Source organism: Mobula birostris, chromosome 5, assembly GCF_030028105.1.
Source record: "Mobula birostris isolate sMobBir1 chromosome 5, sMobBir1.hap1, whole genome shotgun sequence".
Lineage (NCBI taxonomy): Eukaryota > Metazoa > Chordata > Chondrichthyes > Myliobatiformes > Myliobatidae > Mobula > Mobula birostris.
Genome location: NC_092374.1, coordinates 171349710 through 171377700, shown reverse-complemented (window position 1 = coordinate 171377700; position 27991 = coordinate 171349710). Strand labels below are relative to the sequence as shown.

The 27991-nt window shown below is 46.0% G+C and overlaps 1 protein-coding gene across 2 annotated transcripts in view; it reads left to right on the top strand.

Moving 5' to 3' along the window:
* Positions 1-27991, top strand: part of fgf14 (fibroblast growth factor 14) — a 492228-nt gene that overhangs the window by 287993 nt on the left and 176244 nt on the right. The window contains exon 1 of one of the 2 annotated variants that reach the window (XM_072257321.1): positions 24923-25115. The exons of the other annotated variant lie outside the window; for it this stretch is intronic. Within the exon in view, the coding sequence (XP_072113422.1) occupies positions 24923-25115 (193 nt within the window). Of the gene's footprint in view, positions 1-24922; positions 25116-27991 lie in introns of those variants that run through there. 2 annotated transcript variants of the gene reach the window in all.

Genomic DNA, 27991 nt, shown 5'->3' with positions numbered 1-27991 from the left:
TAAGTGTATACTTCTGGTCTTCTCTTGCTGTAGCCCATCCACTTCAAAGTTCAAGATATTGTATGTTCGGAGATACTCTTTTGCACACCACTGTTGTAACATGTGGTTATTTGAGTTACTGTCACTTCCCTGTCAGCTTGAACCTGTCTGCACATTCTCCTCAGACCGCTCTCAATAATAGGGCATTTTCACCCACAGAACCGCTGCTCACTGGACGTTTTTTTTAAAATTTTGCGCCATTCTCTATAAACTCAGGGGATGGTTTGAGTATCTCAGCATCTGAGATACTCAAACCGTCCCATCTGGTTCCAACGATCATTCCACAGTCACAGTCACTCAGGTTACATTTCTTCCCCATTCTGATGTTTGGTCTGAACAACAAATGAACATCTTGACCATGTCTACATGCTTTTATGCATTGAGTTGCTGCTCCATGATTGGCTGATTAGATACTCAAGATTCAAGATAGTTTAATGTCATTTCCAGTATACCGGTGTAAAGAGGAACAATGTAATCATTACTCTGGACCCGATGTAATATGGAATAAAACACAATAAGTTAAGAACACAGTAATAAAAACTACAATAAATATAAATATGTAAAATAGCTTATATGCATAGATTGATTGTATGTCTACAAAGTGCTGTTTGGCACAGGAGTGTCTGTACATAAGACCATAAGACAAAGGAGCAGAAGTTCGCCATTCAGCCCATCGAGTCTGCTCCGCCATTTTATCATGAGCTGATCCATTCTCCCATTTGGTCCCACTCCCCCGCCTTCTCACCATAACCTTTGATGCCCTGGCTACTCAGATACCTATCTATCTCTGCCTTAAATACACCCAATGACTTGGCCTCCACTGCCATCCGTGGCAACAACTTCCATAGATTCACCACCCTCTGGCTAAAAAAATTTCTTTGCATCTCTGTTCTGAATGGGCGCCCTTCAATCCTTAAGTCATTCCCTCTCGTACTAGACTCCCCCATCATGGGAAACAACTTTGCCACATCCACTCTGTCCATGCCTTTCAACTTTTGAAATGTTTCTATGAGGTTCCCCCTCATTCTTCTAAACTCCAAGGAATACAGTCCAAGAGCGGACAAAGGTTCCTCATATGTTAACCCTCTCTTCCCGGAATCATTCTTGTGAATCTTCTCTGTACCCTCTCCAACGTCAGCACATCCTTTCTTAAATAAGCAGACCAAAACTGCCCATAGTACTCCAAGTGAGGTCTCACCAGTGCCTTATAGAGCCTGAACATCACATCCCAGCTCCTATACTCTATTCGTCTAGAAATGAATGCCAACATTGAAAGATAGAAACATAGAAAATAGGTGCAGGAGTAGGCCATTTGGCCCTTCGAGCCTGCACCGCCATTCAGTATGATCATGGCTGATCATCCAACTCAGAACCCTGTACCAGCCTTCCCTCCAAATCCCTTGATCCCTTTAGTCACAAGGGCCATATCTAACTCCCTCTTAAATATAGCCAATGAACTGGCCTCAACTGTTTCCTGTGGCAGAGATTGCCACAGATTCACCACCCTCTGTGTGAAGAAGTTTTTCCTAATCTCGGTCCTAAAAGGCTTCCCCTCTATCCTCAAACTGTGACCCCTCGTCCTGGACTTCCCCAACATTGGGAACAATCTTCCTGCATCTAGCCTGTCCAATCTCTTTCGGATTTTATACGTTTCAATAAGATCCCCCCTCAATCTTCTAAATTCCAAAGAGTATAAGCCTACTCGATCCAATCTTTCATCATATGAAAGTCCTGCCATCCCAGGAATCAATCTGGTGAACCTTCTGTGTACTCCCTCTATGGCAAGAATGTCTTTCCTCAGATTAGGGGACCAAAACTGCACACAATACTCCAGGTGTGGTCTCACCAAGGCCTTGTACAACTGCAGTAGTACCTCCCTGTTCCTGTACTCGAATCTTCTTGCTATGAATGCCAGCATACCATTCGCCTTTTTCACCGCCTGCTGTACCTACATGCCCACTTTCAATGACTGGTGTATAATGACACCCAGGTCTCGTTGCACCTCCCCTTTTCCTAATCGGCCACCATTCAGATAATAATCTGTTTTCCTGCTTTTGCCACCAAAGTGGATAACCTCACATTTATCCACATTAAATTGCATCTGCCATGAATTTGCCCACTCACCCAACCTATCCAAGTCACCCTGCATCCTCTTAGCATCCTCCTCACAGCTAACACTGCCGCCCAGCTTCGTGTCATCCGCAAACTTGGAGATGCTGCATTTAATTCCCTCTTCTAAGTCATTAATATATATTGTAAACAACTGGGGTCCCAGCACTGAGCCTTGCGGTACCCCACTAGTCACTGCCTGCCATTCTGGAAAGGTCCCGTTTACTCCCACTCTTTGCTTCCTGTCTGCTAACCAACTCTCCACCCACACCAATACCTTACCCCCAATACTGTGTGCTTTAAGTTTGCACACTAATCTCCTGTGTTGCATTCGCCTTCTTCACCACCGACTCAACCTGGAGGTTAACTTTAATGGTATCCTGCACGAGGACTCCCAAGCCCCGTTGCATCTCAGAACTTTGAATTCTCTCCCCGTTTAAATAATAGTCTGCCCGTTTATTTCTTCTGCCAAAAGGTGACTGGCAGGAAATGATGCCGTTGATGGTGGTTGGGTGTGGAGGGGTGGGTTACTGGGTGGAAGTGTTGACCAGCCTTTCTGTATGTGTCCGTGATGGTGTGTAGTCTGGTGCTGGTGATGCCTTGGGCAGTTTTGACGACCCGTTGTAGGGCCTTCCCGTCCGCTGTAGTCCAGTTTCTGCACCATGCAGTGAGGCAGCTTGTTGGGATGGTCTCTACTGCTCATATGTAGAATGGCACGAGTATAGATGTGTGTAGCTCAGCTCTCTTCAGCCTCCTCAGAAAGTAGAGGCGATGGTGGGCTTTCCTGACTGTGCATAATGTGTTCTGGGACCATGAGAGGTTGCGTGAGAGTTTGAAACTACTCGCCATTTTCCACTGCTGTGCTGCCAATGTAAAGGGGGGTGTGAGTGGTGTGTGTTCCCCTGAAGTCAATAACCATCTCCTTTGTCACGTTGACACTGAGAAAGAGGTGCAGTAATGAGCAGGTGTATAGTTGTACCTAATAAAGGGGTTACTGAGTGTAATATACAACTCGGGGGTTATCTGCAGGGATGCCTTTGTCCTTTCTGATGGGAGATCTGCTGTGTGTTTTGTTGGAGGTGGCTCAGCAGTCACTGTGCACTTGTGGGGGGGTGTTTATTCTGAGAGATGGAATGTCAATTCAAGGATTAAGACTACCCACTCCCATTATGTTGACTATAACAGTGTGAGTACTCATAGATTTAATTAAATTAAAAGCCAAAGGCAGACAATGAGAAAACATAAACAAGACAGTGGAGGAAAACAGTGAAATGTGATTTACACTGCACCTTGACATTCATGGGGATGTGATGATTGACTGTGCAACCAACAATAAATTAGATCGCAACCAACATTGACTAATAGCACTTTTGACAGGTCAGTTATACCTAATTAACCAAGTCAGGCAGTTACCATGGCTACCAGCCTTCCCAGAAAGATCCTACCATTAATCTAATGGGCTGAGAGTATTTTTTGCAAAGTGCACACAGGGTCCTGGACCTAAAATTCGAAGGAAGTAAAAGACTTATGGACAAGAATATTGCTGTGTTCACGTCTGTCAAAACGACCCACCGACCTATCTCAGGGGAAGAGGAAGGACATCATTAAGCTGGATAGAGGGCAAAGAATACTGATGAGAATGTTGCCAGAACACTAGGGCCCAGGTAAAGGGTAAAGGGTGGGCAGGCCAGCCATTTATTCAGTGGAACATAGAAGGTTGAAGGATGACCTTCTACAGGTGAATAAAAATCGTGAGAGACGTAGACAGAGTGAATGCACACAGCCATTTTCTCAAAAACTAGAGGGTGTTGGTTTAAGGTGAGTCAAAGTCATAGTCATAGTCATACTTTATTGATCCCAGGGGAAATTGGTTTTCGTTACCGTTGCACCATAAATAATAAATAGTAATAAAACCATAAATAGTTAAATAGTAATATGTAAATTATGCCAGTAAATTATGAAATAAGTCCAGGACCAGCCTATCGGCTCAGGGTGTCTGACCCTCCAAGGGACGAGTTGTAAAGTTTGATGGCCACAGGCAGGAATGACTTCCTATGACGCTCTGTGTTGCGTCTTGGAGGAATGAGTCTCTGGCTGAATGTACTCCTGTGCCCACCCAGTACATTATGTAGTGGATGGGAGACATTGTCCAAGATGGCATGCAACTTAGACAGCATCCTCTTTTCAGACACCGCCGTGAGGGAGTCCAATTCCATCCCCACAACATCGCTGGCCTTACGAATGAGTTTGTTGATTCTGTTGGCGTCTGCTACCCTCAGCCTGCTGCCCCAGCACACAACAGCAAACATGATAGCACTGGCCACCACAGACTCGTAGAACATCCTCAGCATCGTCCGGCAGATGTTAAAGGACCTCAGTCTCCTCTGGAAATAGAGACGGCTCTGACGCTTCTTGTAGACAGCCTCAGTGTTCTTTGACCAGTCCAGTTTATTGTTAATTCGTATCCCCAGGTATTTGTAATCCTCCACCATTTGAGGATGGGAAGTGGAAAGTGAGGATGAGAGTGGAAAGATTTAAAATAGACCTAAGAGGCAATTTTTTTGCACAAAGGTTGGTGAGGATATGGAATGAGCTGCCAGAGGAAGTGGTACGGGCAGGAACAATAGTTATCATTTATAAGATATTTGGATAAGTACACAAATAGAAAAGGTTTAGAGAGACACGGGCCAAACACGGACAAATAGGACTAGCTACTGTGATTTTCAGAAGGCATTTCACATGAGGCTGCCAGACGAGATAAAGAGCCCACGGTGGTGCACAAAAGATCCTAGCTTGATTTTTAAAAATTCACAAGAGGGATCACAGGAATGAAAGGGTTAAAAGTATGAGAAGTTTAATAGCTTCAGGCCTGTACTCAATGGAGTTTAGAAGAATGAAGGGGAAATCTGATTGAAAACTACTGAATATTGGAAGGCCTAGATAAAGTGGACATGGAGAAGATGTTTCCAAAAGTGGGAGAGTCTAGGGCCAGTGGGCACATTCTCAGAATAGAAGGGTGTCCCTTTAGAACAGAAATAAGGCAGAACTTCTTAGGCAGAGGTTGGTGAGCCTGTGAATTTCATTGCCAGGCATGGCTGTGAAGGCAAAGTCATTGTGTACATATTTAAAATAGAACTTGACAGGTTCTTGATTAGTAAAGGCATCAAAGTTATGGGGAGAAAGCAGGAAAATGGGGTTGAGAAGGAAAATAAGTCAGCTGTATGGAGCAGATACAATGGACCCAATAACCTAACCCTGCTCCTCGGTCTTATGTCTTATGACTTTTGTGGGCAGCTTGGTCGGCATGGATGAGTTAGGGTGATGGGTTGTTTCCAAGCTGTAATACTCCATGGCTCAAGGAATTAATGACTATGAATCTGGCAGGTGGATTTTAATTTAGAAACAAGGATTTAATTTAATATTGATGTTTAATTCAGGAGCTAGGATTGAGTTATTAATAGAGCCTAATTCTGTGTGGGTGCTAAAAAATGTCATTTTGCTCTAGGATGTCCGACAATGGTCAGGAAGCAATGAGAATTTCTTTTATTCTGTCACAGGATGTCAGCATCACTACCAAGCCCAGAGTTTGTTCCCTGTCTCTAACTGCTCCTGAGCCACTGCCCTTCTGGTGAAGGAGGGTGTTCCGGGATTCCCACTAGGAGCGATGATCTGTTTTCAAGTCAGGTGGAATGAGACTTGGAAGGGAACCTGCAGGTAGTGCTGTTTGCCTGTGCCTGATGCTCTCGTCCTACTTGGCGGTAGTTGTCACAGTTTTGGGAGATGCTGGTTGGAGTGGCCTATGTGAAATGAAAAGCTATGTCCTGACCAGCAGTGGAAACATCACAACTCTTTAAAATGGTCATGTTTTCCCTTTAGTTTCTTTGAAGACTTACACTGTTGTGAATGTACTGGAGACGGGGAGAATAAGTCAAGTTGGTCAGAAAGTCGAGAATCAACCAACTGGGAAATTTTAAACATGAGGAAATCTGCAGATGCTGGAAATCCAAAGCAACACATACAAAATGCTGGAGGAACGCAGCAGGTCAGGCAGCATCTATGCCCTGAAGAAAGGTCTCGGCCCAAAATGTTGACTGTTTACTCATTTCCATAGATGCTGCCTGGCCTGCTGAGTTCCTCCAGCATTTTGTGTGGAAAGTTTTAAGCCTACTAGCTTTCCAGTTGGCTGATGGGAAGTGGGTGTTAAGAGAAGGTGCAAGGATGGCCCTTTAGAACAGAGAGGAGGAGGAATTTCTTTAGCCAGAGGGTGGTGAATCTGTGGAATTCATTGCTACAGATGGCTGTGCAGGCCACGTCATTGGTATACTTAAAGCAGAGGTTTATAGGTTCGTGATTAGTCAGGTCACCAAAGGTTACAAGGAGAAGGTAGAAAAATGGGGTTGAGAGGGATAATAAATCAGCCATGATAGAATGGCAGAGCAGACTCGATGGGCCAAATGGCCTAATTCTGTTCCTATGTCTTATGGCCCGATGGTTCCAAGATAGTTCCAAGTGTCATGTGATAGAACTTTAACCAACTGTGACAATGGAGGGAGGGGTTAGCTTGATCCTGGAATGGATTAAAATCTCGACGCAACATCACGGGCCGAAGGGCCTGTATGTGCTGTAATGTTCTATGCTTTACGTTCTAAATTAAAGTTAACCACAACAAACCTCTTACAATACCGGACACCCCCAGGCTGAGCACCTCGACATAGGAATGAGATCCCATAATATTATTAAAAGTTTATTCCAATCAGGATCGCCCTGACAGATTGAGCGACCTTTCTCTTTCCATTTTCTATGATGTAGCAGTGACTACATTTCAAATATTCCAAAGCCATTTAAAGCATTTTCAGTCGTGGAGGGTGCTTCAGGGATGTTTCCATTGGTGAAGTACGTGCTCTCGGGTATATCCCAATCATACCTTTGGAGATACAATTCAGTAACAGACCCTCCCAGTCCAACGAGCCGCGTCATTTAAATATACCCGAGTGACCAATTAACCTACTAATCCGTAAACCCTTGGAACACGGGAGGAAGGAAACCAACGTGATCAGAGAGATCCCTCACGGGCAGAGGCGGGAATAAATCGAACCCGAGAGTATGGCGCTGAAAACCGTTACGCCACCTATCTGCCTCCTGCGGAGGGTTGTTCTATCCCCGCGGTCCATTACGACCGTCCTGTCAATAGGCCTCCTACACATTCCCCTCAGTCGCTCACTGTCAAGGTACCCCTGAGATGTGAGCACGCTCAGAAACAGGCAACGACCGCTCTGTGCTCTCGGTGGCTCGTCTTTAGTGGTACAGTGCAGTTGAAGGTCACAGTTTACCGTGGCTAAGTTCCCGCCTTTTCTTCACGGTCCCGAAAAAAAATGTTTCCTTTGAAACTTCCAGTTGGTTCTCCTTCCTCTCAAATCACGGTAACCCGCTCTGTATAAGCATTCCTGCCCTCCCCCCGGCATCTGGTTCTTCTGCCAACACCTTTCACTCTGTGTCTTATAGTCTCCCACCCTCTTGCCTCTTTTTCTCCAGCATTGACCGTTCCTGACTTCAAACGCCTCCATTAAATCTCCCAGATTTATACAGACTTTCCATGGAGTCACCGGACCACTCCAGTGAAACTCCTTTCTACCTTCTCCGGGGATTATGGAGAGTGTGCAGGAAGAAGAGATTTAATTTAATTTGGCATCGTGGTCCGTGCAGACATTGTGGGCCGAAGGGCCTGTTCCTGTACGGTACTGTTCTGTGTACCCCAACAGTCTTCCTGAAGCGGCTCCCTAGTTAAGCCCGTGTCTATCGTGTTCATTTATTGCATGGTAAAATCTTTGATATGTTCAGCCTGTCTCCTGTTTATACAACTAAAGTGTGGATCTAAGAGCCTTACTTATCTTGCCTAGACAGCGCCGGCTAACGAAACCCCCGGGGTCTAGTGTCCCAGGAGTTGTGCGGGCAGTTCAGCAAGTGACCGCGCCTCAGACAGTTCAGAAGGCTTAATACGGTGCAATCTGTGCAGGTCCTTCGTTCCGTGGCTGTGGTTTGAAGTATTAAGGGGAACTCCGCTGTGTTCAATAACATGCCGATACTGCCCACTAGTGGATGTCTGAGTAATTGCTGACTGTCCGCAGCCGCGGTTCGTCTCCGTGTGCACTCGCACTGGATGGGTTCCAGGCAAATGACCAGCCAGCGATTGCCTGGTATCGGAGGCAGGGGCCAAAGGTGAAAGAGGAAGGCAAATTCAGTGGTAGTGGCCGTAGGATCTGTAAACGTCGAGCTGTGCGGGTTTACTGGATTGTTCTGAATTGGAATTAGTTTATTATTGTCACATGCACGGATATACAGTGAAAGGCTTTTGTTTGCATGTCATTCCGTCAGATCGTTCAACAGAATGCAGATAGGGTGTTATAGTTACAGAGAAAGAGCAGCTCATCAGTGGACAAATAAGATGCAAGGGCCATAGCAAGGTAGACTGGGAAATCAAGAGTTTATCTTTATTGTAGAAAAGGGCCATTCAATAGTCTTAAAATAACGGGTTCGAAGACGTCCTTGAGCATAGCGGTATGTGCTTTCAGACGTTAGTCTGCCTGATGGAAGAGGGGAGAAAAGAGGCAAACGTTGGATTTTCCTGTCAAGACCCTAGTTCAAAAGAGCAAAGACATCCTCAGAGACAAGTCTGTGCAAGAAGAGGTGTCGGTCCTGCGGAAGGGTTTTGGCCCAAAACATCGACGGTACTCTCTTCCATAGGCGCTGCCTGGCCTGCGGAGTTCCTCCAGCATTTTTTGTGTGTTGCTTGGGTTTCTAGCATCTGCAGATTTTCTCATGTTTGAAATAATATTTAAAAGGAGCTTGGGTAGGAAAGGGTTTGAAGGACATGGGCCAAACACAGGCAAATGGGACTAGATCAGATAAGAATCTTGGTTGGTATGGACTAGTTGAGCCAAAAGGCCTATTTCATTCTCTGTGACTCTATGACTCTAAGCTGAGCTGTGAATTTTCTAAGTTTAGTGAAACATTCGTTGATTCATATCCTATCTCTCACTCACTAACATCTGCCTGCCGAGGTACCTGCACCCCTTCGTGCCTGCCCAGGTCCGATGGGATGTGGTGTTTGAAGTGTGAGCTGTTGCTGTCAAGGACAAAAGCAAAATGCTGCAGATGTTGGAAACCTGAAATGGCAAAACTGAAAAATGCTGTGGAGAGAGAATTCATCAAAATTCTGATGGTCATCTTTCTGCATAGCCGCTGCCTGGCCCACTGAGTATTTTTAACTATTTCTGTTTGCAGAACAGTGTTGACAGCCTGTTTCATTTCAGACTGCAGAATATCCATTATCCATTGTCCAAGATTAAACTGCTTTATCAAGTTTATCGTTAGAGGCAGACAGACGCAAGGAATAAATGTAAGAAAATTAGCTTTTTTGCAGTAGCAGCATAGTACATTACAAAAATAAGATAATTTAGACTTAAATTAACAAAATTTTGTAACTCACATGACAAACCTTGTCTTATGCTTTAGCACAAGATCACACTTTAATATCTATGAACCCAATTACTGAGTGACTATGATTTATTTTAAGGCTAGGTATCAAATCATTACCATTATTAGTCAATGGTGTTACCAGCTACAGTATTTTGTGATGATTTTGTTTCCAATGGACAGAAGTTAAATTTAAATATTGCATTGGGTATGGTCCAATTTCTGCCACTAAAGCAGTGATATTGAATGCAGCAGGAAGACAAGTCTGAATAGGAACCCAGATGTGTCTGATTGCAACTCTGATCAGTGAACAAAACCTGAATGGCAAACGGAGTTGCTGTGGAACTGATCCCATATCCACTACATATCCACTAACTTATTCACGTAACCAGTTGCTAATGAACTCAGGAAGAGTGCGCAAGACCTAACTAGTAGTTGTGAGATTGTTACTTGCCGTAAGTCATTTATTGAGAAAATACACACAGATTGTCATTTCCCTGTGTATCAAGTCATTTCCCTGTGTACGTGTGTATTTGACATCTTTGTGACTAAACTAACAAGAAATCACTTGAACAGGACCACTCACCTTCATTTCTGGGGGACATCCGTGTTGGTGAAAGTGGCTTTAAACTAGGCAGCATGCAAATTCACAATATTTGTCACCAAGAAGGACAAGGCAGTGGGTGCAGGGAAACACCATCCCCTCCCCACAATTCACACACCATCCTGTTCCAGAAATATATTGTTGCTCCTTCATCACGGCCCTGAAGTTTGAACTGAAAATCCTACAAGAAGTAGTTAATATGGTTTGTCCGTTGTGGGTAACACCCTGCTGTGCGCATCTGCAGGGAGCGCCGTCACAGGAAAGCAGCGTCCATCATCAAGGACTCTCATTACCCAAACCATGCCCTTTTCTCTCCACTCCCATCAGGAAGAAGATACCAGAAGCTCAGGTACCACACCACCAGGATCAGGAGCAGTTATTACCCCTCAGCTATCAGGCTTTTGAAACAGAGGGTATAACGTCACTTGCCCCGTCACTGAACTGTTCCCACAATCTATGGGCTCACTTTCATCATCTCACATTCTTGAAATGTATTGCTTTTTCTACCTCTTTCATATTTACACAGCTTGTTGTCTTTTGCACATCGTCTCTCTGTCGTGTCGGCTGCAGTCTTTCATTGATCCTGCAGAGTTCTCCCAGCATTTTGTCTCTGTGTTGCTTTCATTTAGTATATTGTATTTCTTAGATTTACTGAGCATGCCCACAAGAAAATTAAGGTTAGGATTGTATATGGTGACTTCAGTCATAAATTCACTTTGACCTTTGAACTGTGGTGTCTAAATCCTGGTAATCCCTCCCTAACAGCGCTGTGGGAGTCCCTCCACCGTATGAAGAAGGAGCAGCACCCCAGAAGAGGGCTCAGCCCCACCTTCTCGAGGGCAATTAGGGATAGGGAATAAATGCTGGTCTTGCCAATGACGTCCACTCTCTGAAAAACGAATTTAAAAGTTTCTATAAGCTGGTGTTTCTTCTGTAAAAGCTAACATCCCATTTGTCTAGTGATGCTTGCTTTCTTGCTTATAACATGGTATCTATATAGTCAGAGAGTCATGGGATTGTACAGGAGAGGAACAGACGTCTCAGCCAGCTACGTTCATGCAGACTATTGTTCTTACCCAGATGAGCCCCACATTCTCCGCTTTGACAACTTAGCCGCTTTTCCAGATAATTCTTCAGTGTTGTGAGCGTCCCTGCCTCCGTCATCTCCTGAAGCAATATGTTCCAGATTCTATCCACCATCCAATCTCCTCTGATCCTACTACCTCTCGTCTTACACCTGCAGATTGTTGCTTAGAAGGGAAAAAGATGGTCAGGCTCCGGAACCAGTTTAGGTGACTTCACTCACCTCAATACAGGTATGCGTTGCTTAACGTCCACAATACGTTCTGTGAAATTGGACGCTATGTGATTTGGACGTTGTGCGAACACCATATTATATACTTAGCAAACCTATATGGAGGACTGTAGTGTACCTGTATTGACCAAATAGCCAAGAACTTACACTAAAACTGTATACTGTACACTATAATACACACAATACACTATAATTTTTTATTTCATTTTAACCTTTAAAATTTTTTTCACTTTTTAAACTTTTATGTAAAAGCTTTCTTAGCCTGTATCACACACAATTTATCAAAGATGATCAGGATCATCCACATCACTGCTCTCAACTTCCTCATAGTGTTCCACTGGAAGAGTTTTAGGTTGAATAACCTGTGTTTGGAAGCTATGATGCACTTTACAGTAATATTTTCGAAAGAAATTTAAACAGAGAGATAACACTACTACACTCAAGAAACACGTGATACACGAGATTGGTTACGTCCGCTACGTCACGTTCTCCGATCGGGACTATGGACGTATATGCAATTGGACGTTGTCCGAATGGACGTTAAGCGGCGCACACCTGTACTGATATGATTCCACAACTTATAGATTCACTCTCAAGAACTCCATGACTCGTGTTCTCAGAATTATCTTTCTATCTATCTATCTATCTATCTATTTATAATTAATAGTTTGGTGTTTTGCGGATTGGTTGTTTGTCAGTCTTTGTGTGCAGTTTTTCATTGATTCTATTGTACTTCTTTGTTCTACTGTGAAAACCTGGAAAAATTGAGTTTCAGAGTAGTATATAGTGACATATACGTACTTTGATAATAAATTTGCTTTGAACTTTGATCCAACCCCTCATTGCATTATATTCCTCGGCCTCCCGTGCCCCAGAGAAGACCAAGCAACCTACTCCATCTCTGCTGTTAACGGAAACATCCTGGTGGGGCTTAACCAGTGTTTTATGAAGCTGGAACATGAAGCCCCTGCGCTTCATTCTGTTCCTTGGCTGATGTTGTCACCTTCGGAGATCTCATAGATGTGAACTTTGATGCTGCACTGTTTCTCACACTCCCCTGGGTCCCACTATTTACTGTTTGTAACATCTTCAGCAATTCTGATGGATAAACCTCAGCAGGTTCCACTGATCGTCATCCAGACAGCTTGAATCCATCCCCTTGATGAAGTATCTGTTGAGCCCTTCGAAATCAGATTCTAAGTCTCACTCACTATATCATTGCAGACTGTTACACTGAGATCCAAAGATTGTTACTGAACAACAGAGGTAGAACGGGAATGGTCCTTTGTCCCACTGTGTCTAGGCTGATCATGATGCCAATCTAAACCAGTCCCATTTACCTGCACATAATCCACATCCCTCTATTCCCTGCCTGTTCATGTGTCTGTCCAAATGCACCTTAACCATTGCTGTCAACTTCCCTGGCAGTGTGTTCTAAACACTTGCCGTTCTCCTTTAAACCAGCCTCACGCATCTCTTTTAAACTTCCCCCTCTCGCTTTAAATCCATGTCCTTGAGTATTTGATATTTCTATCCTGGGAAAAAGTTTCCGATTGTCTCTCATGGCTCTCATGATTTTATCCACTTTTATCAGGTCTCCCCTCAGCCCCTGCAGGTCCAGGGAAAACAGGTTTATCCAACTTCCCCTTATAGCCTGTACTCTCTAATCCAGGCAGCATACTGGTGAACCTCTTCTGCATCCTCTCCAAAGCCACCACATCCTTCCTGTAATGTAGTGACCTGAAATGCACGTAATTCCATAAGTGCAGCCTAACCAACATTTTATACAGCTGCTACATTACTTCCCAAGTCTTTTATTCATTGCCCACACTAATGAAGGGAAGCATGCTGCACCTTATCACTGTGTTACCACCTTCGTGAGCTTGTATTCCAAGATTCATCTGCACATCAATGAACCTGAGAGTCCTGACCTTTACTATATACTCGCATTTCTCCAGATTAAACTCCTTCTGCAATTTCTCTACCCATATTTCCAACCCCTGCTATATTCTTTGACAGACTTTTTCCCCTACTATCCACAACTCCACTACTTTTCATTCTGTCTGCAAGCTGATGAATCAGACTGGCTACATTTTCATCCAAATTATTTACATATATTATTAACAAATAATCCCGGCTCTGATCCCTGTGGAACACCATTGGTCACAAACATCCAAAAGAATATCACCCCACCACCATAATCCTCTGTCTTCCATGACCAAACCAATTCTGTATCCAAGTTACTAAGTCACCTGACCATGAGGGATCTTGTCAAACACTTGTCAAACTTGTCAAACAACTATCATTGGCACCAATATGAGAAATTCTGCAGATGCTGGGAATCCAAAGCAACACATACAAAATGCTGGAGGAACTCAGCAGGCCAGGCAGCATCTATGGAAAAGAGCACAGTCAATGTCTCAGGCCGTTTTTCAGGACAGGAAAGGAAGGGGGTAGATGCCAGAATAAAAACGTGGATAGCTAGAGGGTGATAGCTGAAGCCCAGTGAGTAGGAAAGGTAAGGAGCTGGAGAGGAAGGAATCTGATAGGAGAGGAGAGTGGACTATAGGACAAAGGGACCCAGAGGAAGGTGACAGGCAGGTGAGAAGTGGTAAAAGGCTAGATTGGGGAATAGAAGAAGAGGGGAGGGGGAGGGAAAAAGTCTTATCTGGAACGAGAAATCAATGTTCATGCCATCAGGTTGGAGGCTACCCAGACGGAATATAAAGTGTTGCTCCTCCACCCTGAAGGTGGCCTCATCTTGGCACAAGAGGGGGCCGTGGACCGACATGTCGGAACAGGAATGGGAAAGGGAATTAAGATGTTTGTCCATCGGGAAGTTCCGCTTTTGGTGGATGGCATGGAGGTACTTGCCAAAGCAGTCCCTGAATTCTCCAGGAAGTTCTGTTTTTGACAGGTGGAGCGGAGGTGCTCCAGCGGGAAGTTCCACTTTTGGAGGATTGTCACCTCCTCAAATCACTCAATCAAATTTGTGAGACAGGACTGCCCCATACAAAGCCATACTGACTGTTCCTAGTAAGCCCGTGCTTTTCCAAATATCAGTAAATTCTATTGCTTGGGTTCTTCTCCAATAATTTTCTACCACTGGCAATAATTTCCCAGATTACCTTTAATCCTCCTGGGAACACAGTAGTCCTGAATTCTAACCAGCTGGCCTTTGGACGACTCCCGAATGTCAGTTGTCTGGTAAGATAGTTAAGAGTCCTGGGGGCAAGATAAGTAAATGGATTTAAGGTGTAATTTCAACATACTCAAAGGGTATGAAGCTTCAAAGGGGTGAATGGACTCCTAGTCCAAGTGTTCCTAAAACAGGAGGTTCAGTACTTCTGGTCTGTGTCAGTGTTTCATTCCCACCCTCATCACCTCTCCTTCTGCCCATCATGGGTTTGGGTTTATCGATCTTATCCTCAAGCCCCTCCCTGCTCCTCATTGTGACGACCCCCCCCCCCACTCATTCTCCCCACTCTGGGTGAGTAGCTTTCTCCTGAATTCTCTAATTAATATATCACTGGTGGTCTTACACTGATGACCCCAAGTGGGGTTCCTTTAAATGGAAACGAGTTCTCAAGGTGTGACTGATTAACTGGTTTATTCATTGTGAAACTTCTAGCAGGTCCCCGCTTTGAAAAACGGAAGTGTAGCCTGTTCAATCCTTCCTATGCTTTCAGAGTGTGGAGTTATTAACGTGACTGCATCAGAGTGCTGATTCAGTGGTCCAGTGGATCCAGCATTTGGTCTAAATTAATCCTCTTTTTGCTCAGAGTTTTAGTGGTTGCAATATGAGAGGTGTTTTAAATAGGATTCCACACATTTCTACAATCCCCCCTTATCCCAGGTTCCTGTATATTTTCATTGTTAGCACCTCGGCATAAGCAATAAATGTGTACATCAGTCTCCATGCAGCTGGCGATTAGGAAGCCTCTGTGAATTCCGTCTAACACTTGGCTCCTTATCGTTCATGTTCATTGTTACGAGCCCAGTATTTATTCCCGTTGAAATAATTATGATTTGAAGCTAGCTTTAGAATCATAAAATCATAACCATGAAATGTATAACCACGAAACAGGCCCTCAGCTCCACTTGGCCATGCTGACCATGATGTCTATCTATGTCAGTGCCATTTCCCTGCATTATCCATCCACACTGATCCTATCCAAGTCCCAACACCCTTTAAGCATTGTAATAGTATTTGTCTCTACCACCTCCTCTGCTCCATTAACCCACCACTCTCTATCTGAATAATTTGGTCCTTAGGTCTCCTTCAAATTTCTCCCCTCCCACCGTAGACTGTGCCCTTTAGTTTTTGATGACTCTACCTGAGGAAACAAAACCTGTGGCTATCTATCCACTCTGTGCCTTTTATAATCTTACAAATCTTTATATGTTCACCCCTCAGCCTCCTGTTTTCCAATGATAATTAACCCATCCTATCCAGTCTCTCCTTATAACTACAGCCCTGTATTCCAGGCGACATCCGGGTGAATCTCTTCTGCAACACATGCAAGATGCTGGAGGAACTCAGCAACTCAGGCAGCATCTGCCTTTTGCTTCTGTGTTCTTCCAATAGTGTGGCAACCAGAATAGTACATGATGCACCAAATGTAGCCTAAGCAGGGTTTTCCACAACTGCAACACAATGTCCTCACTCTTATACTCAACGCCCTACCTTATGAAGGCAAGCATGCTAAACGCCTTCTTCAGTGCCCTGTCCATCAATATCACCAGCTGCAGGAAGCTATGAGCTTGCACCCCAAGGTCTCTTGTACTGTATAATCAATACTACTGGGGTCCCTTTCTTTCTCTGTACATGTTCTGATATTATTTGGCACATTAGCTGATGAAATCTAAATGGGGAGAAAATGCAAACATCAGAGGTGCAAAGAGACTTGGAAGTCCTCGTGCAAGGCTCTCAGAAGGTTAATTTACTGGTTGAGTCTGTGGTAAAGAAGACAAATGCAATGTTGGCATTTATTTCAAAGGAAATAAAATATAAAAACAAGGAGATAAATGCTGAGGCTTTATAGGACACGAGTCAGGCCGCACTTGTGGTATTGACAACAGTTTTGTGCCCCATATCTCAGAAATGATGGGAGAGAGTCCAGAGGAGGTTCACGAGGATGATTCTGGGAATGAAGAGGTTAATATATGATGTGAGTTTGGCAGCTTTGGGCCTGTATTCACTAGAATTTATAAGAATGCAGGGGGGTGCAATCTCATTGAAACTTTTAACATATTGAAAGGACTAGATAAGGTGGACGTGGAGAGGATATTTCCTCTGGTGGGGATGACCAGAACTAGAGGGCGCACCCTCGAAATTGAGGGGCGACCCTTTAGAACAGAGGTAAGGAGGAATTGTTTTAGCAAGAGAGTGGTGAATCTCTGGAACGCTCTGCCACGGACAGCTGTGGAGGCCAAGACCGAGGGTATATTTAAAGCAAAAATTGATAGTGTCCTCATTGGCCAGGTTGTGGTGAGAAGGCCGGTCTATGGAGTTGAGTGGGATCCAGAATCAACCATAATGGAATGGTAGAGCAGACTTAATGGGTTGAATGGCCTAATTCTGCTCCTACGTCATATGGCCTTATTACCTCACACTTATCTGGATTAAATTCTACCTGGCCCTACTCCACCCAACTTTCCTGCGATCTGAGATAACCTTCTTCACTATTTATGACTGCACTACCAGCTCAGGTCATTGACCCTGGATGTTGGAATGAGATAAGCCAGAAAGTTATGGGTACTCAGTACCCTCTAGTCACTTGAGCATAAGATCCAAGCTGGCACTCCAAGTGCTACTCTGCAGGATGTCTTCTGGTTGGCCTCAGCCAAGGTATTGTTTGAGGAAGACCAGGAGGTGTTTTGCCCATTTATTTGACCAATATTTATCCCCTCAACCCACATTATCAGGGCAATTTATCCAATTCTTGGCCACATTGTTGCTCATGAGAGCTTGTTGTGAACAAATTAGTCGTCTCTCCTTTTTTTTTAAATGTCACAACAGTGAGCACACTGTAACAATGAACCTTGTTAGCTGTTAAAGTGCATTGAGAATTCTTGAGGCGATGTGAAGTCTTTCAGAAAATGCAAGTGTTTCTTTCTCAAGGTGTAAAATTGCTTGAGATGCAAAAACACGTGTGAGCAGCACTGAGAACACCATCTGTTGAGTGCTGGCTGCTACCAAACTTGAGAATGAATTTGCAAAGAGCATATGTTTTTGTTACACACTAGAGCACAGACATTGGGGAGTGTCACTGTTGGAGAGGTTAATGCTGACTACCCACCCCTAACTGCCTCTGGAAAGTAGGGGTGAACTACATTCTTGGTAAATTGATTTCTTATTGTCACATGTACTGAGGTACAGTGCAAGGCTTTGCTTTGCATCCCATCCTTATGCGTGGCATTTTATCACATAAGTGCATTGTGTCAGCACAAGCTAAAACAATAACCGAATGCAGAACAGTGTTACAGTTGCAGGGAAGTGCAATACAGTCAAACAATAAGGTCCAAGGCAATGATGAGGTAGATCATGAGATTAAGAGTCCATGTTGTCATACTGTCGTTCAATACTCATAACAGTGGGATAGACGCTGAGCTTGAGTCTGGCTGTACATGCCTTCAAACTTTTGTATCTTCTGTCCGATGGAATTGGAATTGGAATTATTGTCAAGCGTGAGGAGAGGGAATTTCTTGGGTGGAAGGAGTCTTTGATTATGTTGGCTGCTTTACAAAAGGTAGAACCAAATGTCCATGGAGGGGAGCCTGGTTTCTGTGATTTGCTGAGCTGTGGCAACATGTCCCGAAGGTGCACTCACAATGCAGTTACTTTGTATTACTGAGGGTCATGTAAAAGGGCTAGTGTCTGTCAGCTAGCTCAGATTCAGAATAAACTTGAAACCATATTCTCCAATGATCTACAGTTGTCAGTCAGGTCAAAACCACACTTCCTACATTGTAGTGTGATGTTCCCAAAATATTTCCACTTTTCAAAATCAATTTTTAGTGAAGTTTTCTTTAGTTTCCTTCCTAATGTTTCTGAACTCCTGAAGCACTTAAAGTTCCCTGGTTCCCTCAGGGAACGGGGGAGTCACTAATTTGTTGTCCAGAGACCATTCTGTATAAGATGATGAGAGGCATTGATTGTGTGGATAGTCAGAGGCTTTTTCCCAGGGTTGAAATGGCTAGCAAAAGAAGTTTTAAGGTGCTTGGAAGCAGGTACAGGGGAGATGTCAGTGGTAAGTTTTTTACCCAGAAAGTGGTGAGTGCGTGGAATGGGATGCCGGCAATGGTGGTGGAGGCGGATATGATACGCTCTTTTAAGAGATTCCTGGATAGATCAATGAAGCTTAGAAAAACAGAGGGCTAGGGGTAAGCCTAGGTAATTTCTAAGGTAAGGACATGTTTGGCACAGCTTTGTGGGCCAAAGGGCCTGTATTGTGCTGTAGGTTTTCTACGTTTCTATTCTCCGCATGGGCCTCCCAACTTGGTGTATATTGAATGCAAACTCAAGCATTTTCTAGCAATGGTTTATTGGGTATCCAGAGAGCCAGGCTTTCAAACTGCACTTCAGAGACTTGAGCATGGAATCCAGGCAGACTCCATTGGGGTAGTTGTGGGATATCGGGGGTGCCATCTATCAGTGAAATATACAAGGAAAGGTAATGTGGTGGTTAATTACCAGACAAGTGGTCCAGAGATTGCTGAAAATTTTAAACAGTTAAATAAATCTGGAATTCCCAGCTGTTCTGGGGAAAAATAAAATCCCATGAAACTACACACCTCATAAAAACCCAACTGGTTCATTAGTATTCAACAAGGAAGGGATTTGCTGTCCTTACCTGGTCTGACTCATGTGTATCTGCAGACCTACACATTAGACCTTTAATTGTCCTCAAAAATAGCCCATTGACAGGTAAGTGTATCCAAACCTTGAGGATCAAACACAACAAAACAGGGCCACAAAGCACTGTCCATGGTGCTGGATACCACTTTGAGCACTTCCAGTCCTTCCAACCTTACAAAGTCCTCAGGAAAACCTGGGAGGTGGATGTCCAAATTGGAGAGCTAGCTGACACTGTTGTATTAACAACTGTATCTCTGAATCTTCTGCTATATATAGACTGCAGCAACTGAGGGAGAGATACAAAGCTAGAATTAGGGATTTTTCAGGTGGGTTTATAACCTGATGGCAGAGGGGAAGAAGCTGGTGTTTAACTTTGAGGCGTGGATCTTCTGGCTCCTGAACCTAGTGATAGCTTTGTGAAGAGATTATGTCCTACAGTACTGTGCAGAAGTCTTAGGTGCCCTAGATTTTTTATATGGTTTCAAGTGGTATGCCCTGCATGGAGCCTTAATGTCTATATCATCGAGGCTGTCTGGGATTATCTGGAGAGACAGAAGCAAGTGAGACAACAAAAGTTTGCAGAAGAACTGTGGCAAGTTCTCCAAACTGTTTGGAACAACCTACCAGCTGATTTTCTTATAAAACTGCACAACAGTGTACTCAAGAGAACTGATGCTGTTTTAAAAGCAGAGGATAGTCACACCAAATATGGATTTGATTTAGTTTTTTTTTACCATTTACTGCTCTTTATAGTAACTCTTGATATTCAGAAACTATTCATTTCATTATTTTTGAAAGTATCTTCGCTTTACAGATGCTTTTTTAAAATCTGTGCCTAAGACAGTTATCTAGTTGGTGGGTGTCACTAATGATTTTCATCTTCATCACTGAGACAATGAACATAGGTGACTTCTGTGATGTCCTAACCAGTTTTAACCAGCATTTCTGGAACAACCCCTGCTGCCAGTTGTCACAGTGCTGATTGTGAAAGCTTGCTGTGCACAAATGCCTCATGGCTGGTCTGAGGTGAAGGCAATGTAGAAGCTTTCTTTAATGTGGAATGGGAAGCTGAAACACCCTTGCCTGTACCTCCTCCCTTCCTAGGGACAATCAGTGAGTTCATTGCTGAGGTTATTGCACTATGGTCAGCTGCCAGCTTATCATGGGGACGTGTTCTCAGATTCATGTTGCAGCTACACATGTTTCTGGCACGCCTAGCATCAAATGATGCCCACCACCTCCTCCTCTTCTCCCCTTTCTTCCATGGGTCACTGTCCACTGCTATTAATTCCCTCTCCTTCAGCCCTTTAACTCTTCCACCTATCACCTCCCAGCTTTTCACATCATCCCCCGCCCCTACGAACCCATCTTCTCCCTCACCTATCTCACCTTTCACTTGACAGCATGTGCTGCTCTCCTTCTAATTCTGGCTGTTGCCTATTCCTTTCCAGTCCTGATGAAGGGCTCTGAATTGCTGAGTTCCTCCAGCATTTTGTACGCGTTGCTCACGATCTCCCGCATCGGCAGTTTCTCTTGTGCTTGAAAGTTGTTTGCACTGTTTGAAAGTTCGCTGCGTGGAGAGAAATCCGTCAGCGAACTCTGCACCGCCGCTAGGCGGCAGCAGGCGGCGCCCGCGAGTCTCCGCGCTAAACTTTAAGACGGAAAATCGGGCTCAGTTCGCACGACTGTGCTGCGTGTGACGGACGGGAGTCGGGTGGCATTGCAGGGTCGGGCGGGTCTCGGGTCCGACGGTAGCGATCAGGCGGGCTTTGCAGCTCGGGAGTGTATAGGGTTGGTGGGGGTAAATGCAGGCAGTCCATCCGTTACCATCAACTGAATACCATCAGTTGCCGAACAACCGAGGGCAGGGCAGTACCCGAGGGGGGAAACTCTGTGCCAAGCGCATGGTTGCGAGACTCTGTACCAGCGACTGGCACTTACCTGGGGGCTGGGGGGCACAGTACTTGTAGGCGGAGCTCTGTATCGGGGAGTGAGTCTCTGTACCAGGGGGCGTGACTTTGTACCCCTGGTGTTCTCCACGGTGCTGAATGGGACTCCTCAACGCCGACCCCGACACCCCCGGCCGCAGGCGGAATCGGGCGCCAGGCTCAGCGATGGACGAGTCACCCGGTTCCAGGTCTTCTGCAGAGGGAGGATCAGACGGCTGAACCCACCAACCCCCTCAGAAACACACACACACACACACACACACACACGCATCCACGCACACCAGTTACATCTAAACAGACAGAAACACAGACAGGCACACCTCAAAAATCCTACCTCCCTTCACAGGCTTCTCACTCGACACAAACCCCCCCTTCCAAAATATATATGCACACAGCCCACATATGCCATCCCCTCAATGTGACCCACCCCTCTTCTGCGTAGAGCAAGATACCAGTGTGCAAGGTCACTCATTGTTTATCTGTGACGGCTATCAGTCTATTTTTCTCACACTTCTTGTTATGACAATTCGTTAATGGTCTATGATTATTATTCTGCAGTCATAAGCTGTGGTATTTACTACGTGGGTTTCAATCTGTGGTGATGGGTCCTTACACCTGGTATTTATCACTGCAGTTATTAGCCTGTAGTTCTGAATCTGAGATTAGTGAATCAGTAGTTACCCGGCAGAGTGATGAGTTCATCTTTCTCAACAGTCGTTATCTGTTTCTGGCCACTGTGTTTGTGGTAATAAGTCATTAGGTTTATAGTCAGTGGTTATAATTCAGATGTTATGGATTTGTTTTGATCGATCCACGATTACCAATCTATACCATCTGTACTTAACTGAACGATGATAATATGCTTGTGGTTATCCGACAGCATTTTTGAGACTGTAGTTCCCAGTCCCTTTTTTTTTATCAGTGTCTGTTAGCATGCAGTTATCTGGCAGTGTTTGTCAGTCCAGACTTATCAGCCAGTGGTTATCAGTTGGTGGTTGTCAACTGTGGTTACTGTCCCGTGGTTACGAGTCTATGCTCCTCAGTCTCTCTAAATCACTGGTTATCAATCAGTGGTTATCAGCCTATGCTTATCTGATTTGGTTATTCTCTGGTTTCTCTGGTTATTAATCTGTGATTACCACTTCGTGGTTTGTGGTCATCACTGCGATGGTATCTGTTCTTGTGCAACAGTCTGTACGCGTTAGTCTGTGTTTGTCAGCCGGTAGTTTTGTGTTATTGGCCATCAGTGGGCGATCACTATTCTACAGCTGTTTGTGATTATCACCTGCATTATCAATCAATCAGTGGTTAACAGTCATTGATTGTGAGTCTCACTGATCAGTCCATGGTTATTGGTCACAGATTATCAGTCATTATGTGTGTGTGTCAGTCTATAGTTATCAGTCTTCTGCGAGGACGGATCGTCATCTAGTCGCTTGTGAGTTGCAGAGACCCCGGGGAGCGATGTCCTATGGAGTTCAGTCTAGCTCCCGGTAGGGGTACCCATGGCGGCAAGGTGAATTCCAGACAAAGAGCGACCTAACCAAAAACCCCGGCAGTGGAGCTGTCGGAATACGATGACACATCTCAACGGCGGTGAACTCGGAGGAGGGTTACAGCGGTGAAGGGTCCCCAGTTACCTTCTACTCCGTGCCACTGGACCCTGACAAGGACCGTGTGGTGACTGCCCGCTCATCAGCCTCCCCACCCCTGAACAAAGTTACACATTAAGGGAATCCGGCCTAACGTCCCGGTTACGTAGATCCCGAATTGGCCCCTACCGTCACCTGAGGGCCCACCTGAGACAACCCTTCAGGAGAACATCAGGCTCGAGTGGTCGTACTGTTATTGCAGTCATCAGTAGTTATCTCCCAGCAGTCATCAGTAGTTATCTCCAGGCAGTCATCAGTAGTTACCTCCTAGCAGTTATCAGTAGTTATCTCCTGGCAATTATCAGTAGTTATCTCCTGGCAGTCATCAGTAGTTATCTCCTAGTAGTCATCAGTAGTTATCTCCCGGCAGTTATCAGTAGTTATCTCCTGGCAGTCATTAGTAGTTATCTCCTGGCAGTCATCATCAGTAGTTACCTCCTAGCAGTCATCATCAGTAGTTACCTCCTAGCAGTTATCAGTAGTTATCTCCTGGCAGTCATCAGTAGTTATCTCCTAGTAGTCATCAGTAGTTATCTCCTGGCAGTTATCAGTAGTTACCTCCTAGCAGTTATCAGTAGTTATCTCTTAGCAGTCAGTGCTCAACGTTCAGTCAACACCAGTCAGTAATAATGAGTCACTAGTAGCCAGTGGTTTATCGGTCATTGGTTATTTAGCAGTAGATCAAACACTACTCATGAGTCTTACCGAGTGGTCAGATGTTAGGAGAGAATAGATAATTGTGCTTATTGGTCACCGGTTATCCAGTCGGTGCATTGGGGTTTACCGTTCTGTGGTTATTCCTTTGCAGTTATCAGTTTGCGGTTAACCGTCGGAGCTCGTCAGTCTTCGTGTATGGGTTTGTGGTTAACAGTACAGTAGATGGATATAAGTCCAAGTCAATTGCTAATATTATCTGGTAAATAGTATCTGCTATACGTCAGCTGTTATCAATCCATGGTTAAAAGTCTTTACTTATGAGTTATTGGTTATTAGTCAGTAGATATAAATCCATGGATTTTATTCTATTTATCAATCAGAGGTCAATGGCTAGCAGATGTTGTTTATTAGTCTCTGGTTATTGAACTGAACTTGAGCATCAGTAGTTATCGGCTTTCGGTCACTGGGTTTAGTCGGTGGTTCCTGTGAATCAGACGGTGTGTGAGTCTAAGGGTTAAACTCCCCCCGTCGGCCTCCCCAAGAGCCCGGCGGCCAAACTTTGACCGTCTGTGCGCAGCCGTGAGGGCGAGGCGGAGCGCGGCTGTGTTAGCGCTCCAGTCGGTGGAGGTCGGTGCATAGACGGCCGCATCCGTGCCGGCGAGCCCGTGTTCCTTGGCTGAAGTGTGGGGCCAGGTCGTCGGGAGGGGAACAGAGAGGAGAAGTGTGGAGGGCGAGGAGAGTGGGGGAAAGGTTGACAGGGTTAGAGGGAAAAGGGGAGGGAGAGGAGAATAGGGGAGCGGGAAAAGAGTGGAGGGAAGGAAAGGGAAAGGAAGCGGAGGAGGGGGAAGGGGAGGGGAGAATAAGAGAGGGGAGGGGAGAATAAGAGAGGGGAGGGGAATAGGAGAGGAGGAAGATAGAGACGGGGAGGGCGCGCTGTTGGAGAGAGTTAAGGAAGTTTCCGGGTGCGTCGTGTGAGCAACCCGCATCCGCAAGAGGAAAAGTGTGCGGATCTCTGCCCACTCGCCACCGCGAGCTCTCCGGGGCAGGGGTTGGGGGTGGTAGCGGAGAGAGCGAGAGGATGGAGAAGTTGAGAAGCGGACAGGATCTCGCCGGCTCCCTGCCGCTCTGCGCTTCCGAGCTGCCGGTGAGAGCGCACGCAACCAGCCAATCTCCATGCCGGAGCTGAGCCGCTGAGCGGGCGGCCGGGCGGGCGGGCGGGCGGGCACCGAGTGGCGGCTCATCCCTCTCCTACTAACCTCAGCCATGGCAGCGGCGATCGCTAGCTCGCTGATCAGGCAGAAGCGCCAGGCTCGGGAACACCACCTGGACAGGCCGATAGTCACAAAGCGCATCAAAAGCCCCCACAAAAAGAAGGGAGTTTGCAATGGCAATCTGGTGGATATCTTCTCCAAAGTCAGGATATTCGGGATGAAGAAACGAAGGTTCAGGAGACCAGGTCTGTGATGGTTTCATTATTGACAGATCAAAAATCTTCGCTTGGAGAGAGAGGCGGTGCAATTCCGGGATTAAGTTGTCCTTGTGGGTACACCGTCGGTAAATGTAATGTTTTTTTTTGGTGTTGTGAGTAAGGGCCGACGAGGTCTTCTTCGTTTAATTAGTGGAGTGGCCAGACCCCAGCATAGCTTTGCGTTCGCCTTCCCCGTGCCCATGCGTGCCCTGAGCCAGCCTGTTCGGGCGAATCATCAGGTGGAGATCCGAGGGGATCCCGAAAGCGTAAACCCGTCCGTGTCACCTCCGGAGCCGCTGATGCCGCTTGCCAACTCTTCACCTTCTCCGTAAATGTGGGGGAATATTCCCCGTGCCCCCTCCTCCCACCGGAGTTGTGTGGCCCCACTACTGCTCCGAGAAACACAATACTGGCGTGTAACTAGGAATTGCAGTGTTAGAAAGCTGTCTGAAATTATTAATACCTCGCTGTTTCTGCACTAAAGTGTACCTGTTTTTTTCAGAAATTGCATTTTATTCCGTTCACGATTCAACCTCAGCGTGGACAAGTTGTGTATTATTTCGCAGGCTATGGTGTTTTGGCAGGGTGCCAGTCTTGTAGGGAGGTGTTACCTGTTCGCTCGCTGCTCACGCCGACGCCCCTCGCACCGAAGCCGGCTGTGGAACGCTCGCCAGGGTAGGCGATTTAGGGAAGGAGACATTGGGTTACAAGCCAGCACCCGGGTACCTCCTCTCTCTGAGCCACTGAGCGGGAGGTGACACAGAGAGAACTCCGAGCAAAGCGCCCCGACCGTCACAGCCCCCGTGCACCGGCTGCACGTCTCCAGATTTCAGATAAACATCCTCTGGGAGGGACAGGCGGGGGGGGGGGGGGTTGGCGCGGAAGGTCATACACACTCCGCCCCGGCAGAAATACACAGTACGTGTAGTCAAACTTAGAGCATTGCGTGTGTAATGTTTGCAGGGAGGGGTCCTACAGTCCTGTTGTTTACAAGGGGGTTGGGGCGGGAGGGTCTCTAAAGAAAGGGGTCGGGGGGGGGGTTCCTGTACTGGGAGGAGTTAGGGTCTACTATTACAGGGAGTGTCGGGGGAGTTTCACATTTCAGGGAGGGGTCTCCAGTTTACAGGAGGGGGTCCTGCTTTTTCAGAGACTGGTCGGGGGGAGTCTACTGTTTACAGGGAGGGGTATGAGGAGGTTCGCTTGTTACTGGGAGGGATTCATGAAGGGTTCAGTGCCCAAGCCGAGCCCTTCCTGCTGTTGCTGCAACGGTCTGTCCGTTCCGCCCGCCGGCTCTCACCTGAAAGCTTTCAGAATTAATCCGACGTGAAAGTCACGCCGGATGCGGGGTCGCCATTCTGGCTGTCTGGGATTCAGGGGAATAGCCCGGACCGCGAGCAGCGCTGGGGACGGACGGCGGGCGGGAGCTGGGGAGGGGGGAGGTGGATGGATACGCACGGGGCACCTCACAAGTCGCAGCACAATGACTCAGGGCGCTGGGTCGAATGTGCAGCAACTCACCAGCGCCGGAGAACTGAGCGGTCGGGCAGCGTCCGTGGTGAGAGGGAAATGGAGAGTCGACGTTTCGAGTCGAGAAGCACTTCCCTCCACAGACGCTGCCCGACCTGCAGAGATCGCTACCCCGCATTGACCATTCGCGGCTCAATTTAACCGGGGCAAAAAAAAAATTATTTACCAAAATAAAGTGGAGCGAAACTAAGCGGAGTTAAGTAAAAATGAGCATACGCAATTTTCGAAATGGTAGGACAGAACCCTATTGTTAAGATTAACAGCGGGGAAAAGTTGTCCACACTTTCCCTCTTAGCTTGTTGACTCTCTCCAATTTTGCATCAGACTTCAGCCCCTCTGCAGTGTGACTCTATAACCGTGCTGGCTCTTCAGGCGGCCGGTTAGTTCCCGACCGGGCAGACTTCCCGAACTGGGAGCTCTGGTCTGGGCCTCGGTCCCTCTTCTTGCGCTGTTGATTGCAGTCTCGGGATTTGTGCGGGTCTGCGCTCCAAGACCCGCCAGGGTGGGGGTGGGGGGAAGGGGAACGGCGGACCTGTTGCCGGCCGCAGAGATCATGAATGGATTGATACACCGCGTCAACAAACCGGGCGTTAGTGATGCCGCGGTGATTCCTGCCAGCAAATATCGGTGTTGCAAATGACAAACAGAGCGAATGATGATGGTCAAGGAGAACCGCCGGCCCAAAATTCTCAAGAATTCTCATCATTCAGGCCATCGATCAGAAAAGGGGGGGCCGCCGTTTCTTCAGACCGTGTTGGGGCACCCAAAGCTCTAAGAAAACGGAAGCAACGTGAAGTTTGCTGCAGCGGATCCGGAGTAACAATTACTTCGTTCTCCTTTACACTTGTGCACTGGAAATGACAGTAGACAACCTTGAATCTTGAAGAATGAATTAGCCCGCACATATTTTCATAGAACTGCAGGATCCGATGCAAGGATTTGTGTTAAAGGCAATTGTTCAGTGATCTTGAAAATCGAATCCGAAATCTTGGGCCATCTTGCTTGAGCGAGTGGTCTGATGTTTTGTAGATGCGCTGGGGAATTTATTCAGGCGAGTCAAACAATTTACTGGCGTGTAATGCAAGTGGGAGATTGTCCGTACAAACGGATCATTGGATGCGGATGCCAGGCTCCGTTGTATTGCAAAACCATTAAAACATGTTTTAAAGTCTGCACAAATAACATATACAACAAGTAATTAATTCTATTCGGTGACGTGGAAAAGCAGTTCTATTCCACAGGGTTTCTTACAGTTACGGCAAGTCTTTGTCCTCACTACCAGAGACAGAGTTTAAAATTGTCCAACTAATTGAATGTATTTTGCATAGTACCAACCG